This window comes from Pongo pygmaeus, chromosome 7, assembly GCF_028885625.2.
Source record: "Pongo pygmaeus isolate AG05252 chromosome 7, NHGRI_mPonPyg2-v2.0_pri, whole genome shotgun sequence".
In the NCBI taxonomy this organism is placed as follows: domain Eukaryota; kingdom Metazoa; phylum Chordata; class Mammalia; order Primates; family Hominidae; genus Pongo; species Pongo pygmaeus.
In genome coordinates, this window is record NC_072380.2 from 79,239,429 (window position 1) to 79,257,554 (window position 18,126).

The 18,126-nt window shown below is 37.0% G+C and overlaps 1 protein-coding gene across 20 annotated transcripts in view; it reads left to right on the forward strand.

Annotated features, from left to right (window-relative positions):
- The window catches only part of CSPP1 (centrosome and spindle pole associated protein 1), a 136,540-nt gene that overhangs the window by 83,143 nt on the left and 35,271 nt on the right, over nucleotides 1-18,126 (forward strand). For 12 of the 20 annotated variants that reach the window (XM_054497551.2, XM_054497550.2, XM_054497549.2 and 9 more), the window contains 5 exons: nucleotides 5,360-5,512; nucleotides 9,578-9,690; nucleotides 14,006-14,155; nucleotides 14,555-14,701; nucleotides 17,126-17,230. In XM_054497551.2, coding sequence (XP_054353526.2) covers nucleotides 5,360-5,512; nucleotides 9,578-9,690; nucleotides 14,006-14,155; nucleotides 14,555-14,701; nucleotides 17,126-17,230 — 668 coding nt within the window. The remainder of the gene's footprint in view (nucleotides 1-5,359; nucleotides 5,513-9,577; nucleotides 9,691-14,005; nucleotides 14,156-14,554; nucleotides 14,702-17,125; nucleotides 17,231-18,126) is intronic. The other 8 variants (XM_054497554.2, XM_054497552.2, XM_054497555.2 and 5 more) reach the window with 1 other exon arrangement.

An 18,126-nucleotide genomic window follows, 5' to 3' on the forward strand; every position in this document is an offset into this window, starting at 1 on the left:
TAACACGAATTGGGAAATGTTTTTTCTTTTGTTTTTTGTTTGTTTGTTTTTTGAGACAGAGTCTTGCTCTGTCGCAGAAGCTGGAGTACAGTAATGTAATCACGGCTCACTGCAGCCTCAACCTCCTGGGCTGAAGCAATTCTGCCACCTCAACTTCCTGAGTAGCTGGGACTACAGGCATGTGCCACCATACCTGGCTAAATTTTTTTATTTTTTGTAGAAACAGGGTCTCACTATGTTTATGTTGCCTAGGCTGGTCTTGAACTCCTGAGCTCAAGTGATCCTCCCACCTTGGCCTCCCAAAGTGCTGGGAATACATAGGTGTGAGCCACATTGCCTAGCTGGGAAATGTTTTTTCTGTGTTTAGAATTCACCAGCGAAGGCTGGGTGTGGCGGCTCACGCCTGTAATCCCAGCACTTTGGGAGGCTGAGGCAGGTGGATCACAAGGTCAAGAGATCGAGACCATCCTGGCCAACACGGTGAAACCCTATCTCTACTAAAAAAAAAAAAAATTAGCTGGGTGTGGTGCTGTGCTCCTGTAGTCCCAGCTACTCGGGAAGCTGAGGCAGGAGAATCATTTGAACCCAGGAGGTGGAGGTTGCAGTGAGCCAAGATCGCGCCACTGCCAGAGCGGGACTCCATCTCAAAAAAAAAAAAAAAAAAGCATTCACCAGTGAAGCCATCTGGGTGGGGAATTTTCTTTTTGGGAAAGTTTTAAACTATGAATTCACTTTATTTAATAGATAAAGAAACATTCAGTTATTTCTTATGTGAGCTTTGGTCATTTGAATCATTCAAGGAAATTATTCATTTTATTTATTTGTTTATTGGCATAATGTTCATAATATTTTTTTTTATTCTAATGTTTGTAGGATCTGTGGTGATGGCTCCTCATTCATTCCTGATATTTGTAATTTGTATATTCTCTTAATCTGGCTGGCTGGATGTTTATCAACTTTATGGATCTTTTCATAGAATCAGCTTTAGTTTTCATTGATTTTTTTCTCTGCTTTTCTTCTTGTTTCAGTGATTTTGCTCTTATCTTTACTGTTTGCTTCTTTTAGTTTGCTTTGTGCTTACTTTTCTTCCTTTTCTAATTTCTTTCTTTTTTTTTTGTTTTTGTTTTGAGACAGAGTCTCTCTGTGTCGCCCAGGTTGGAGTGCAGTGGCGCAATCTCAGCTCACTGCAACCTCCGCCTCCCGGGTTCAAGTGATTCTCCTGCCCCAGCCTTCCAAGTAGCTGGGACTACAGGCACACACCACCACAACTGGCTAATTTTTGTATTTTTAGTAGAGACGGGGTTTCACCATACTGGCCAGGCTGGTCTCGAACTCCTGACCTTGTGATCTACCCGCTTCAGCCTCCGAAAGTGCTGGGATTACAGGCGTGAGCCACCGTGCCCAGCCCCCTTTTCTAATTTTTTAATGTCGATGCTTAGATTATGATTTGAGACCTTACTTATTTTCTATGCATTTAAGTATGCTACACATTTCCCTCTGAGTACTGTTTTAGCTGTACATCACAAATTTTGATGTGTTGTTTTAATTTTCATTCAGTTTTCTGATTTTCTTTGTGACTTTTCTTTGACCCCCATTAGTTACTTGGAAGTGGACTTAAAGAATTTCCAAGTATCAGGGGATTTTCCGGAGAGCTTTCTTTTATTCAATTCTAGTTTGTATTCTGTTTTGTAAGAGAATATACTTTTCTTTTCTTTTTTTTTTCGAGACAAGGTCTCGCTCTGTTGCCCAGGCTGTAATGCAGTGGCATGGTCATGCCTCATTGCAGTCTCAACCTCCCTGGCTAAAGTGATCTTCCCACCTCAGCCCCCCCGGTAGCAAGGATTACAGACACATGCTACCATGCCCAGCTAATTACAAAATTTTTTTTAGAGACGGGGTCTCACTGTTTTGCCCAGCTGGTCTCAAACTCCTGGCCTCAAATGATCCTCCCACCTCAGCCTCCCAAAGTGTTGAGATTACAGGCATGAGCCGCTGCGCCCAGCTGGAGAGAATATACTTTTAATGACTTCAGTGTTTTTAAGTTTGTGAGATTTGTTTTATGAGCCATCAGTTAGAATTTTACTCTATAAGTAAGTGTATATATTTTAAATTAGGTTAATTTTGATACATGTATTGTTAGTAGTGCTAGGGTTGGGAATTTTGCTTAGCTCTCTGAATTAGGTCATTATAAAAGAGTTTCTGTGTCAGCCATGAATTGCTGAATAATCCTGGGTTTATAGTAACATTTAACATATCTCAGCCCTTCACAAAATATATTTTGATATGTATTTTCCACCAAAGTATAAAGAGTAGCAGCTAACTTGTGAAGTTAATTAAAATTAATTTTTTTATAATGAGCTAATTCACTCAGTGAGGAGCACGTAAGTGCTCCTAATTTTATATTGAATGTTATGATGATTTACATTTAAAATAAAGTCCTGTCTTTGCAGTTGACAAATTACTCTTGACCAAAGTGCCTTTTTTAATTTTCATTTTTTAGCTGATTTCAAATCATTTATTTTACCATCTCACAGACAGATGGAAAAGGAGTGGCCAGTTGCCAAATCATTTTTCCCAATAAAAAGCAATATGGATTTGGTTTGCTTGCTAAATCTGATAGTCTTAAATCTTAATAATTATGTACTCTGATGAAATTAATTTTCTCTTAATATAAATATGTTGAATATTATTCCACTTGAGAAGTCCATATATAATCAACAGTAAATTATAATGTGTTATCGAAGTTTGCTTACATATAGGGTATCTCCTAATGTATGGTTTGTGTAGGTGACTATCAAACTAAGATTGCATTCCCTAAGCACTCACTAGTTTGGCAACACAGCTGTAGATTATTTCAAGAATATCTATCTGCCTTGCCAGTCCTTGGCACTTGGGAATTCTTGCAGTCACCTTTTTCTGTGGTTTTACCCAGTCCCTTCTCTTTGCATTTTTGTATTTATTTCTTCTTTCTACCTCTGAACATGCTTAGGTCACTTGTATTAAAACACAAACAAATGCTTCCTTTACCATATAAAACACATTCAGAAAGTAGTCCATGCTTGTTGCTGTCACTTCTTACCACCCTCTTATCGGCTCTTTTTCCATAGTATAACATCTAGCTTGTACCCCCTCCCCCCACCACCCCATGCCACATTGTCATCAAAAAGCCTGATGACCTAATTTCAATTTAATGATTTTTACTCATCTTTTATCTTCTTTGAACTGGCTTGACAGTTCCTTTTTTTCCCTAAGTCCTTTGTATCCTCTGAGATGCTGTCCAGACTTCAGCTAATATTTATTGGATGTGCATTATGAACTAGAGTTAGACTCTGCTAGGTTTGTGAGCATGATCTTTCTTCTAAGGACTGTCATCTGACCTTGTGTGTTTCTCATCCCTTCATCCATTCTCTTCCATGTCATCTCTTTTACTCCTGTGTTACTCTTTAGGTCTTCCCTACAGATTGATCTTTAAATCTTTTTCTTTGCCCTCAACCATTTTTATTTTTATTTTTTTTGAGACAGAGTCTCACTCTGTCACCCAGCCTGGAGTGCAGTGGTGTAATTTTGACTCACTGCAACCTGCCTCCCCCCCGGCTTAAGTGATCCTCCCACCTCAGCCCTCCAAGCAGCTGGGACTACAGGTACATGCCATCATGCCCAGCTAATTTTTGTATTTTCAGTAGAAATGGGATTTCACCATGTTGCCCAGGATGGTCTTAAACTCCTGAGCTCAAGTAATCCACCCTCTTTGGCCTCCCAAAGTGCTGGGATTATAGGTGTGAGCCACTACGCCTGGCCAGACTAATATATTAATCCCACTTCTGTAACAACCAAAACTGCCTCCATTACCTTCTACAGAACAAAATTGAGAGCCATTGACATGTGTTTTAGGATATTCCAGAATAGGTATCCATTCTGTGGTTTCCAGTCTTATTTGCCATTGATCTATTACATGTGCTTTATGCTCTAGTGTAGCTGGACTACTTTAATGTTGCCAGAACACTCCTCATGCTTTACCCACTTGGAGTGCTTTCTCACATTGTTCTATTTCTCTATTATGCTTTCCTACTTATCTTCATCTGTGAAGCTCCTATACATTTTCCAAGTCCAAGCTGCCCTAAATATTGTAACAGAATGTGAACCTTCCTGATTCTGAACTCCCATTCTCTTTTGTAACATTTATGTATTACTTGCCATGTTCTATCTGGAATTCTAATTGTGATTCATGTTCAAAATACATTCTTGAACATAACAGGCTTCCTGATAAATACTACTTATATCCAGGTTTAAGTTCACTTTCAGTGCTGCCATACTGTTCCAGTTTTTTGGTTTGTTTGTTTTATGGAAAACAGGTACTTTTTATTTTATTAAAGCTTTAAGTTCTGTAATCATTCAGTTCTGTTTTTGAGATTGGTTGTTTGACCCAATTCTAGGTGCTCAGATTTTTGCTGTATTAGATATCTATTCTATGTAATGAATTAACCCAAAACTTGGTGTTTTAGCATGATAAACAGTTATTATCTTGCGGTTCTGAGGGTTAGAAATTTGTGAGTGGTTTAGCTGGGTGGTTCTGTCTCAGGCTCCCTCATAATGTTGGAGTCCAAGATGTTGACCATGGCAGTAGTCATCTGAGGCTTGATGGGGACTGTAAGATTCATTTTCAATATGGCTCCCTCACATGGCTCAGGAGGCCTTAGTTCCTTGTCATATGGGCCTCTCCATAGGGCTCCCTTAGTGTCCTTATGATATGGCAGTTGGCTTTCGTCAGAGTGAATGATCCATAGATAAGCAAGGTGGAAATAATTTCTTTTATGAGGTAGCCTCAGAAGTCATATAACATTATTTCTGCAATATGCTAGTCATAAGAAGTGAGTTATTAACTCTGGACACCACTGAAGGGGAATGGAATTTAGCTTTACCCTTTGAGGGAGGATTGCCAAGTAATTTGTGAATATATTTTAAAACTCCACTCCACATAATTATGTGTTATTAGGAGACCGATGACAGGTAAATTTCACTATGAGTTGTTTTAAATTGTTGCTATATTTTTTCTATATTAAAGAAATTCTAAGTTCTGAAGTAACATAGATACTGCTAATATTGCTTTTATGTTTTGTTAAAGATTTATGTATTGATCAATTTATCTACTAATTGAGATTATTTTTAAGGGTTATTTTTTGAAAATCTTAAAAGTTTGATAATTTTTTTTTCTCTTTTCAGGGCACCAACATATCATTGAATTATTCCCAACTTTGTCCTATTGTTTTTCTTTCTGACTCCCTATTTTAAGAAAATATATTTTGCATGCCAATTACAGAAATGTGTTTATTGAAATAAATGGCTTATTTTTTCCTCTCAGCTGATTTGAATAGGATGCACAGACAAAATATAGATGCCTACCATAACCCAGATGCAAGAACATATGAAGATAAAAGGGCTGTTGTATCTCTAGACCCAAATTTAGCCACTTCAAATGCTGAGAACCTAGAAGATGCTGCAAATAAAAGCTCAGGTTTTTAATCACATTTTTTTTTTTTTTTACATTTCTGAAATTGTTCAGTAACATTTCTGTTCTGTGACTAAGTTCTTATTAGGATCTTGAGAATTTGGCTATTCTGATACAGGAAACATAACACACTATTCATAAAATGCCTTTTCTTCATAGTTACTTTGAAAAAAGGTGAATAGGGAAAGGTTACTTCTTACTACTGTGTTTCTTCTCAGCTTTGTAACTTGCTATGTATCCTTTAGCTGCTGCTAACATTTTTATTTTGCTAGTGGGAGACATTTCTTAAAATCAAACACTCTTTTTACACACATACACAATTTGCATCTTACATCCATAGCTGTTTGAATTAGTGAAACAGTATCATTGTGATATGATAAATTGTACAGGGAAATTCATTTTTTGCTTGTTTTAGTAATCATTTACCCTCCCTTGTAAAACAGCAGTATACAAAGAAATGAAGCAATGTTTTTTTTTGTGTGAGATGGAGTCTCACTTTGTTACCCAGGCTGGAGTGCAGTGGCGTAATCTCAACTCACTGCAACCTCCACCTCCTGGGTTCAAGCAGTTCTCTACCTCAGCCTCCTAAGTAGCTGGAATTACAGGTGCCCACCACCACGCCTGGCTAATTTTTGTATTTTTAGTAGGGATGGGGTTTCACCATTTAGCCAGGCTGGTCTTGAACTTCTGACCTTGTGATCCATCCGCCTCCACCTCCCAAAGTGCCGGGATTACAGGCTTGAGCCACCGCCTGGTTACATGCCTCTTAACTACTTATCTTTGATTTACTATTAATATCCTTTAATCAAAAATTCTGTAAGATGAAAATTATTCAATATCTTTTTTTTGACATACCAGGAAAAGTTGTCAAGTATGTTAAATTGTGTTATATATTTAAAAATAAAATTTAATACACCACGTCACACTATATTTTGATGCCTATAAAACTGGCCATTTATTCATTACAAAATTCTACTTTGCTTTCACAGAAGTTTTGATTTTAGACTAGAAAAGAACTTTTCATTAGGAAGTTCTAAAATATTTGTGACTGATCATGTAGTCTTTTTTGTTTTTAACCCTTATTTTTGGCTAAACAGATAAGTGAAGTGGGGAGCTGTGATTAGAGTCATAGCCCTGCATCTTTCAAGGCTTTGATGGTAGCACATATATCTGTAGCCTTTTTGAACACTTTAAGAGATGGATTATTTACCGTTTTCATGGGCAGCTTGTACCAGTGTTTTCTAATTATGAGAAAATGCTTTCTTTGTTCTACAATATATTTTATCGGATCCAGTTTTGATTTTTAGAGCACTAAAATTGGAACCTTTGATTTTGACAATATTATTGATTTGGCTCTTATAATTTGTAATAGTGTGTGGTAAGAACATCACAACACCTTTTCATGTTATTGCTGCTAAGAGAGAATTTTGACTTATTTCTGATATTTTTCTCATTTGCTGCTGCTTCTAGTAGTCTGTATTGAGATCTCATTGCCATACAGTCTTTCTCTACCCTTTTCTTCCATACCTGGTATTGTTTGTAGTTCTGGCTCAGCCTAGAACTTTCGCTATGTTAGTAATAACACTTTTTAGCCATCTAGCTTTGCACACCAAGCAAAAACACCAGAAAATCAACAGTTCCCATGATCCCTTCCCAAAAGCATAAGCCTGATGATTAAACATGCACAGCAAGATTTGTTGCCTATAGCCTTTCTGTACCACTGCCAGGTTTTTACGCTGGTATTGTTGCCAAGATGTTCTGTTTTAAGAATTGAATTAAAAAAACCCATAAAATGTTTACAACTCCCCTTTTTTGTGAATTGAAATTCCCAAATTAGACTTTCCTTCCCTAAGAATTAATTAATTGGCTGGGTGCAGTGGCTCACGCCTGTAATCCCAGCACTTTGGGAGGCCGAGGCAGGCGGATCATGAGGTGAGGAGATTGAGACCATCCTGGCCTACATGGTGAAACCCCATCTCTACTAAAAATACAAAAATTAGCTGGGCGTGGTGGCATGTGCCTGTAGTCCCAGCTACTTGGGAGGCTGAGGCAGGAGAATTGCTTGAACCTGGGAATAGGAGGTTGCAGTGAGCTGAGATCATGCTACTGCTCTCCACCCTGGCGACAGAGTGAGAATCCATCTCAAAAAAAAAAAAAGAATTAATTAATCTAAAATAAACTTTCTCAATGCAAGAAATGATTCAAAGCCACCTAATTTTGTGCTATGCCATATATATGTGTATGAATGCATGTGTGTGTATGTTTGTACACACAGACACATATCTTTGCATATATATAGCATTTGATATTTTAAAAGCCTGAAGGAACTTGAATATAGCTGAAAATTGAATGTTACAACATGTGTTTAAGTTTCCTTATCCTCTAATATTTTATCTTCATTAGGTTTGTTTCTGATGCCCTTTATAATGTTCATTATTTTTTCTTTTATTTTATGGTTTTTGGATGAGCTGTGGCTTATGAAGTCTAATACGAATTTGGCTTAAATTTATTTTTTTGGCTTATCATGCCAAGATACATTTCTGCTTTCTTTGTATATAGCAAGTGTTTCCCTATGATTTTCCTTTTATAGTTGATTCATTTCTAAAAGGACTTCTCTTGTCTGTCTCTAATAATATTTCTTCTCTAATTGCCCCAAAGGTTTAGAATAGGAGTGAGCATCCTGGTGAAACATGCTACTCAAGTTTGTTTTGCTAATCAGCTTTTCCACCACAGCATAAAATTTAAAAGAGCCTTCAAGGTGTATATTTAGTTTGTTTTCAGTAGGAAAATTTTCTAGAGGGAAAAAATATTCATAATGTTTAAATATTGATTTGGCTTTCTGCCAGTCTGTTCAAATAAGCATTAATAAATTTAAATACAAAAGCAAAATAGACCTGACTGATAGCTGAACTGCAAAGCAATTTGCCTATACGAAACTACATGCGAGAAATACATGCTTTAGGCTGGGCGTGGTGGCTCACGCCTGTAATCCCAGCACTTTTGGAGGCCGAGGCGGGCGGATCATCTGAGGGTCAGGAGTTAGAGACCAGCCTGGCCAACGTGACGAAATCCCGTCTCAACTAAAAATACAAAAAAAAATTAGCCAGGCGTGGTGGCACATGCCTGTAGTCCCAGCTACTTGGGAGGCTGAAGCAGGAGAATAGCTTGAACCTGGGAGGCAGAGGTTGCAGTGAGCCGAGATCATGCCACTGCACTCCAGCCTGGGTGACAGAGCATGACTCTGTCTCAAAAAACAAAAAAAGAAGTACATGCTTTAGTTTAATGGTATAAAGAATGAGTCAGAAACTCAAAAATAATATAAAAAGTTGTATGAGGCTTAAATTTAAATGTCATTTTTTTCCCATCTGCATTCAAAGAGACTCTAAGGGTATAATTGTTTTTCGAATTGCTTTTATGAAATAATTTTTTCCATTCCAAGAATATATGATACTGTTTATAGGTAATATATGCTAAAAAATTTTTGTTCATGTTTATATCTCATTAATTTGAGAGTTTTAAAAATAAAAACGATTACAATAATTAAGACGCATTCTAATTTGTTAAATATGTTTTTCAAAGCTGACTTTCTATTCTGTCATTTAAGCTATTGGGAAGAATTTTGAAATTACTGATTTTTAAAAACAATTTTAGAAAATTTTAAATATATGTTACGTAATACATTTTAATATGTTATTAAGCAATATTTTTAAGTAAAGGATATTCACATACTGAAGAATGTAAATATGTACTTTTTTTCTCTTTATAAATTCTATTTTAAAGCCTTTGTTGCAATGAGGGTTGTTTAAGCTGTTAGCTTTTATGTTTCCTTTGTATCTTTCAGGTATTATTTGATTTTTTAAACTGTTAATTTTATTTTAGTATTACCATTTTTCTTTCTCTTACTACTGTTCATCTGATCTTCAGATTCTAATCTCAACCTTCCCCTTCTGATTTTAATCTTTGGACTTTTTTTTTTTAAAAATGAATTTATTAGCAAACTGTTCATTCTTTAACTGTTACATTTTCTAAGCATTGACTAATAGTATGTTTTTGCAAAATATTTCTTTCAAGGTCATATGCAAACACAGAGCTCTCCTTTTGCTCGGGGAAATGTATTTGGTGAGCCTCCAACTGAACTTCAGGTTAAACAGCAAGAATTATACAAGAATTTTCTTCGTTTTCAGGTGAAATGCTATTTGATCAGTTTCAAAGTTTCATGAGATTTTAATAAACAAAACTTGCAAAGATTTTCTCCAGGATAAATACTAAATTCTAAAATGCCATACTGTTATCTAAAATATCTAATTTATATCAGATCAGATATCAGTAGTACAAAAGTTATTTCATTTCAAGGAAATAAACAGATGTATTAAGTATAGTAGTTGACTTAATCTTTGTTTTATTAAATCATTAATTTTTTTTATTTTTTTGAAACAGAGTCTTGTTCTGTCTACCCAGGCTAGGGTGTAGTGATGAGATCTTCGCTCACTGCAACCTCCGCCTCCTGGCTTTAAGTGATTCTCCTGCCTCAGCCTCCTGAGTAGCTGGGACTACAGGTGCCTGCCACCATGCCCGGCTAATTTTTTATATTTTTAGTAGAGACGGGGTTTCACTGTGTTAGCCAGGATGGTCTTGATTTTCTGACCTCGTGATCTGCCTACCTCGGCCTCTCAAAGTGCTGGGATTACAGGCGTGAGCCACCGCATCTGACCAATTTTTGTATTTTTAACAGAGATGGGATTTCACCATCTTGGCCAGGCTGGTCTCGAACTACTGACCTCGAGTGATCTTCCCGCTTTGGTCCCCCGAAGTGCTGGGATTACAGGTGTAAGCCACCACGCCCAGCCTAAATCATTAATTTTAAATCAAAGAATGCTGAGATTTTAAAAACTGACTTACTAAAATATTCATCTATTAGGCAGAGAATGCATCTTTCTAGATATTTGTAAGTTATTAGAAAATCAATAGATTTTTCCAAATGATTTGATATTCTTGACTTATTATTACAGATTGTAAATAAATAAAAATTAGATTTATGATAATCACAGTTTACGATTATTTGCCCCATTTATGTATATAAGTAAATAGCATTTAACATAGTAGAAATGCCCAGACTATTCGCAAAGGAAGACACTTGAACATCCAGTGTTTATGAAACAAACAGACTTACTCCCATACTGGGGGTACCCTGGGCTGAGTCCTAGGGATGGAGCCTGAGATGAATGTGAGATACTTGCCCATGAGGGACTCACAGTTTCTTCTTTCCCTACCTCCCTCCCCTTCACACTCACACTTAGACACCAGTGTCAGATTAATCTTATGGCCTGGTTAATTCTCCTTTGATATGACTTTTCACCTGCTATTCTTCTTTACTTAAAATCTGGTGGTAGCTTTTCTTTGCCTACAGAAATTATCTCAACTCTTGAACCTAACATTTAAGGTTATGTAATCTAACTCCAAACTCTTAAACAGATGACCTCAAACATATCTTCTTTTTAATCCTAATTATTCTTGACTCTTAAATAAGGCAGTGACATAATGGATATAGCCTTTAAGGATGATTGATATTAGGCTGGGTGTGGTGGCTCACACCTGTAATGCCAGCACTTTGGGAGGCCAAGGTGGGCAGATCTCTTGAGCACAGGAGTTTGAGACTAGCCTGGGCAACATGATGAAACCCCATTTCTACAAAAAATTAGCCAGGCATTGTAGTATGTGCCTGTCACCCCAGCTACTCGGGAGGCTGAGGTGGGAGGATGCTTGAGCCCAGGAGGCAAAGGTTGCAGTGAGCCAAGATATGCCACTTTATTCCTGCCTGGGTGACAGAGTGAAAAAAGGATGATTGATGTGACATCACTGTTTAAGATACAATAATAGAGGATTAAAAAGAGTGGAAGCAGGGATATTTTACTAGCGTGGGTGACAGTGGAAATGGATGGAAAGTCCTTTTTAAGGTTCAACAGAAACAATATAGATATTAAATGTGAGAAACTGGTATCAGAGGTCCCAATATTGTGCACTCAAGTCAGGTAGCAGCAAGTTGAGCGTTCAGAGTCCCTGTTGAACGTAAAGGACCGTGTGGTATATTGACCATGACAGCAGGTCATAATTTAAGTACCTCCTCTAATGCTTAGCAGTTCTTACCATGGTCTAAGGTAGAATTCAGCCAAAAAAAAAAACTTACAATTGTATAGACTTTTATTGTTTTTGAGGTACTTTTACATATAGTATCTCATCAAACCTCAGATTTCTCTGAGAGAGGTTTTATTATCTCTGTTTAATAACATACAACTAATACACAGACTAACAGGCTTGCCCAGGGTGTCACAGCTAGCAAATTGTGAGGCCTTGGTTGAACCCAAGTCTCCAGTCTTCAAGTGTAATATCTATGGATATCACACTTCTATTTATAGGATTCACTAGGAAGTCTTTACCTCTAGAAAAGTATGGTAATGGGGGAAGCTTTAACTATTTTAGTTTCAATCTTCAGTTCTTCCACCCTGTCAACCCTCAATTTATCTGTGAATGGATTGCTTTCAGATGATGGTTTTTAAATTTTTCTTTCAGCAGCCTCTTCAAAATCTCTTCTCCTACCTCAAACAAAACCTAATATGTAATTCTAAGAAAATGTAAAATAGATCAATGGTATTTATTATTACTGTCAACAATATAATGTCAGATAAAAAGTATCCAAAACTTTTGTTAAAAAAAATTATGAAATGTTCAAATCTGTGCACAAAGATGGTAAGAAATTAGCCTGAGGTCTGTACGAGTAAGTTCTACAGTTAGCTCAAGTTAATGCATCAGAAGTCTTCATGCTGTTAAAATTTGGTGAATATTAATAACACTTGTGAATGTTTGACATTTTTAATCACAGCTTTAAAAATAGTTAACAAATAAAATATTTTTAAGAACTCTGAAGCATTTTTGTGTTATGTAATTGGAAAACCATGACAGGAAGATAGCTTTCCCTGCTTTCCAGACCAGAAAGCTGTTGAACAACTGTCTAGCTTTCCTGTTGGCACTGAGCTTTGGATCCATTAGGTTTATGATCCATTAATAGCTTAAAAATTGGTATTCTTTGATTTTGATGGAAAAGTGACCCCTGTGAATGTGATTTTTTTTTTCCATGGAGTAGGAAGAAGGGGGAATTGAGTATTGAATATGAAATTTTGATGAATTATAAATAATGTTTTCTTTAGGCATATTGGACTTGAAGAAGTGATTGCATGCAAATTGCTAACTAAAAGTACTAAATATTAGGCTTGTGCATATTTAATAATGTTGTGAGAAAGAAGTGCTGGAAAAAGCCCTAGTATATAAAATCATAGGATGTGTTAGAAGATTAAAGTTCTTTTTCTTTTTAAAGACAGAGTCTTACTCTGTCGCCCAGGCTGGAGTGCAGTGGTGCAATCTCAGCTCACTGCAACCGCTGCCTCCTGGGTTCAAGTGATTCTCCTGTCTCAGCCTCCTAAGTAGCTGGGATTACAGGCACGTGCCACCACACCTGGCTAATTTTTGTATTTTTAGTGGAGACGGGGTTACACCATGTTGGCCAGGCCGGTTTCAAACTCCTGACCTCAGGTGAGCCACTGCACCTGGCCAGATTAAAGTTCTTGTAGCTCAAAAATTAACAGCACTAGATAGAGCAACCTTGAAGCTAGAGGAAGTACAGACAAGAAAAACAAAAATATGCTGAGTAGTATGATCCATACCTAAGGATAACTAAAATCTGTTGATAACCTTAAACCAGAGACATGAATACCTGGTTCCCGTGCTGCCATTCTTCCCTGCCTCATTCATCGGGGATGTGGACTATCTATCTCTTAGGGCCTTCTTTCCTTCAAATCTTAGGCTCTAGAGTACTCAACGCTGCAGACTCCAGGTAGCATTCAAGATGAAACTTAATTGTGAGTCCTTGTGACCTAAATCCTCCTCCACCTAATAGTTTTAGTTCTTTCTCCATTAACCTATATAGTTAGGAAATAACAAAGGGCATTTGGGAGAAATGGCGTCTTGCATTAAAAAATGATTGAATACTAAAATACTAATTTCACTGTTACTTTAGAATAATCAATTCCAAGAATTTTGACATATAATATAGCAGCAATCACTATAGAATAATATAATCATGAATTAGTTGCTTCCATCTATTTAGGAGGAACTTTTATGTTCCTTATGTTGTTTCACTTTAATTCTTTAAGCACTCCTTTGAGATGTAGGCATTAATAACTGTGTTTACCAGAAAAAAGAGAAAACTGAGGACAAGCAAGTTTCTTAAGGTCACACAGTCTGTTTGGTGAAACTGGAATTTAACTCAAAGCTTTTAACAGTACAGTAAATCATGTAGCCTCCCTGAAAATACAAGAGACTGAAAAATTTAGGAACATGCAAAAAGAGGGTACGAGTGTTGAGTTTATATGCTATCAGGAAAAAAATAGGTGCTATTCTAACTTTTCAATAGTTTTACAAGATAAATAACTAAGTTTAATTCTTTAGATTGAGGAAAAGAAACAAAGAGAGGAAGCAGAGCGAGAGAGACTGAGAATTGCAGAAGAAAAAGAAGAAAGACGGCTTGCAGAACAGAGGGCACGAATTCAGCAGGAGTATGAAGAGGAACAGGAAAAGAAAAGGGAGAAAGAGGAGGAGGTACATCTTTTTTCCCTATTGTATTTTACTACTTAGTCTGAGGGTGAAATCTTTATTTTGACTTGAAAAGGTATTTCTTACTTATAAAGGAGGACAGTGTTGGAGTACATTTAGAAAATATCAGATCAATATACATTCATTGGATATTATTTTATTAAGGTGAAAGGGTAATTTAAGAAAGGAGATAAGTGATGACTTTAAAAATATAGATGTAGGCTGACTGAAGACTTTATAAAAGATGCCTAATATTTTATTTTTAAGCAGACAACTTATGTTAAAGAACACCATATCATGTCATCTATATCTTTATCTCATTTTATCAGATAAATAAGGTAGCACATTTTTTAGTGTACTATAAAAGGAATATATGGAATGCATATTTTTCTATTTATTTTAAAGCAAAGGCTAAAAAATGAAGAGCATATTCGGTTAGCTGAAGAAAGACAAAAAGAAGCAGAAAGAAAGAAGAAAGAAGAAGAAGAAAAATATAACCTGCAACTTCAGCACTACTATGAAAGAGACAGTTTGATTGGGGAAGAAACAAAGGTAAGTTTCAGACAAAAATGTCAATCAAATCCATAGTTTAACCCACTTTCACTGTGAGAGTTGTATAGTTGTTAGAAAAGGGGAAAAAGAGGAGGAGGTGCTTTTGTTCCTGTTCTGTCTTACTGTTTAGTCTGGACACAATGTACTGAACTTTGTATATGAGGTACTGTCACTGTGCTTTGTTGGTATTTTCTGTCCATTGAAGGTAATGGATTTACTTACTTCCGCCATTCTTAGTCTCGTTCCCATGGTGTATGCGGTGCCACCCAAGAATATGGTCTGCAGACAGTACAACATGAACTGTTTGTTATGGTTCATGACAAGACTAATACAGAAAGTGAGAGTGAGAGTGGTTTTATATATATATATTCTTTTTTTTTTTTTTTGGAGACATAATCTCACTCTGTTGCCTAGGCTCTGGAGTGCAGTGGCACAATCTTGGCTCACTGCACCTCCACCTCCTGGGTTCAGGCAGTTCTCCTGCCTCAGCCTCTCGAGTAGCTGGGACTACAGGCACATGCCGTCATGCCCAGCTAATTTTTGTATTTTTAGCAGAGACGGGGTTTCACCATGTTGGCCAGACTGGTCTCAAACTCCTGACCTCAGGTGATCCACCCACCTCTGCCTCCCAGAGTGCTGAGATTACAGGAGTGAGCCACCACGCCCGGCCTTCTTTCTTTCTTTCTTTCTTTCTTTTAAGAGACCAGGTCTTGCTATGTTGCCCAGGCTGATCTCAAATTTTTGGGCTCAAGTTATCCTCCTGCCTCAGCCTCCCAAAGTGGTGGGATTGCAGGTGTGAGCCACCACACCCTGCCTCACAGATAATTTTTTATTGTAAAATTCATCATTTAAGAATTTAAGGTCGATGTGGGCGGATCACTTGAGGCCAGGAGATCGAGACCAGCCTGGGCAATATGGTGAAACCCCGTCTCTATAACAAATACAAAAATTAGCCGGGTGTGGTGGCAGGCACCTGTAGTCCCAGCTACTCAGGAGGCTGAGGCAGGAGAATCGCTTGAACTTGGGAGGCGGAGGTTGCAGTGAGCCGTGATTGCACTGTGGCACTCCAGCCTGGGTGACAGAGCGAGACTCCATCTCAAAAAAAAAAAAAGAATTAAACAGAATTGTTAGTTTCCCATAATTATATTTCTTGTAATTTCTTATGTTTTTGAAAAATGCTATTTTTTTAGGAATATATACTTTTATGATGTTATAATTTAATTGTAAAGTAACATAAAGTTTTAAATCAGCTTTATCCCATTTAATGCACTTGGCTTTCTGAAATTAACATTGCTGTCATTTTCTTTCATTTATGTATGTCTGATATATATATATTTTTGTCTATTCCTTCAGTTTTACCTTTGTGTCACCATATTTTTTATTTAGTTAGCTTCTATCTTTGTTTAGTTTAATTTTTAAAATCCTAATCTGAGTTATCATCTTTTTATTTTTATTTATTTATTTATTTATTTAGAGATAGAGACTCACTCTGTCGCCCAGGCTGGAGTGCAGTGGTGCAATCTCGGCTCACTGCAACTTCCGCCTCCCAGGTTCAAGTGATTCTCCTGCCCTAGCCTCCCCAGTAGCTGGAATTACAGGTGCAAACTACCACACCTGGCTAATTTTTGTTAGAGATGGGGTTTCACCATGTTGGCCAGGCTGGTCTTGAACTCCTGTCCTCAGGTGACCTGCCTGCTTGGCCTCCCAAAGTGCTGGGATTATAGACATGAGCCGCTGCATCTGACCTAATCTTTTAAAATAGGGATATCTAAATCCATTTATGTTTATCAAACTAATGTCTTTGCATTAATTGCATTTCTGAGTTTTTTGTGTTTTTCTTCCTTGATAGCTTTTTGGTCTTTTGTTTTGTGTACTATGGCTTGTTTGCTCCATCCTCTACAGGGATTTAGAATGTCTATGTTGTATTTACAATGAAGTTTTTGGATTATAAGGTTTAATACACTATAAACTGAAATATAGAACCCCATCGTGATCTTGAAAAGTCCCTCATCCATGATGCTGTTAGTGATTAGATCTAGATTTTAGAGGTTGATTTGTATTGCTTTCCAGAAGAAGGATTTTGTTATTTAGTTTTTTTGTATTGTCATGGTACCTTTTTATTATTAAAGATGATTCTTTAGTTTTGTTATATTTTTCTTTTTTGTTGCTTTGAGTTTGTTGATTTTTTAAATCCTAATCTGTCATACTGTTTTAATAAAGATGTCTAAATCCATTTATGTTTATCATAACCAACATGTTTGATCTTATGTAATTGAATTTCTGACTTTTTTAAAAAGCATTTTATTAAAGCAATAACAATCTAAACTTCTTAGATGACTTTCTTAACTATAAGGGGGGGTGTGTGTGTATATGTGTGTGAGTGTGATGAAGCAAATATGCTCTTAAATTTTTAAAATTTTTCAGCGCATGAGACAGCCTTCTCCTATAGTTCCTGCTCTTCAGAACAAAATTGCGAGCAAACTCCAAAGACCTCCTTCAGTTGACAGCATCATACGTTCCTTTATTCATGTATGTACTTTCGTTTTTATTTGTTCATCCTAGCTCAGTTATTTTGGATTGGGGGATCGAATGAAATTTTCTTTTTCATTATATTTGGATAGGTTAAATTTTTTCAGATCTGAAATACGGTGATATCTACAGAAATTTGCCTGCTGCTTCGATTGTAACTGATAGTGCTTGGTGCCCTAAAGTTTCTTTTGACAAACCATAATTTAGCCCCTCAAGCTAGCTAGCTGTAGATATGCTCATTGAGTCTGTTATACTTTAGATTGAACTACAAGGAAAAGAGAACATGGAAAATGTTCTAAGATTGATCCTCAAGTTGATGCCTTGAAGAGGAGGGTGAGGGATTATCAGCTTGTGGAAAGTCGTGGAGAGCAATGTAAGCTCATGGCACATGTGGAGAATCTTCCATGGTGTGCTCTGGCCTGATGATGCCTGTGCATTAAGGCAGCAGAGGGGGTGGAGGTCAGAACATGTGTGGCATGCTGTATGGAGTGCTAAGAGCTTTGATTTTGTTCCATAGGCTGGTAGATTCCAGACAGGCTAATTAGCAGAATAAGTAAAGAAATGTGTCAGAAGAACATGTTTCTGAATCCCACCCTTTGAGATTCTGATTTAGTAGGTCTGTGGTAGATAATGCATGGGAATTCATTGTAATATTTAAGTAGGGTAATGACATGGCCACTTTTGTATAATGTTTTTTCAGGCAATGGTGTGGAGATAAGTTTTGGAGGTGGGGCAAGACTAAACATGGAGATAAGATGCTTTTGCACAAGTCCAGATGTGAGACTGAGGACCCAAACAAAGGCAGTGACACCAAGAACTGAGAAGGTGTGACAGCTTTATGATACATTTAAGAGACATAGTAGTACTATTTGTTGAGTGTGTGGTGGGTAGGAGTC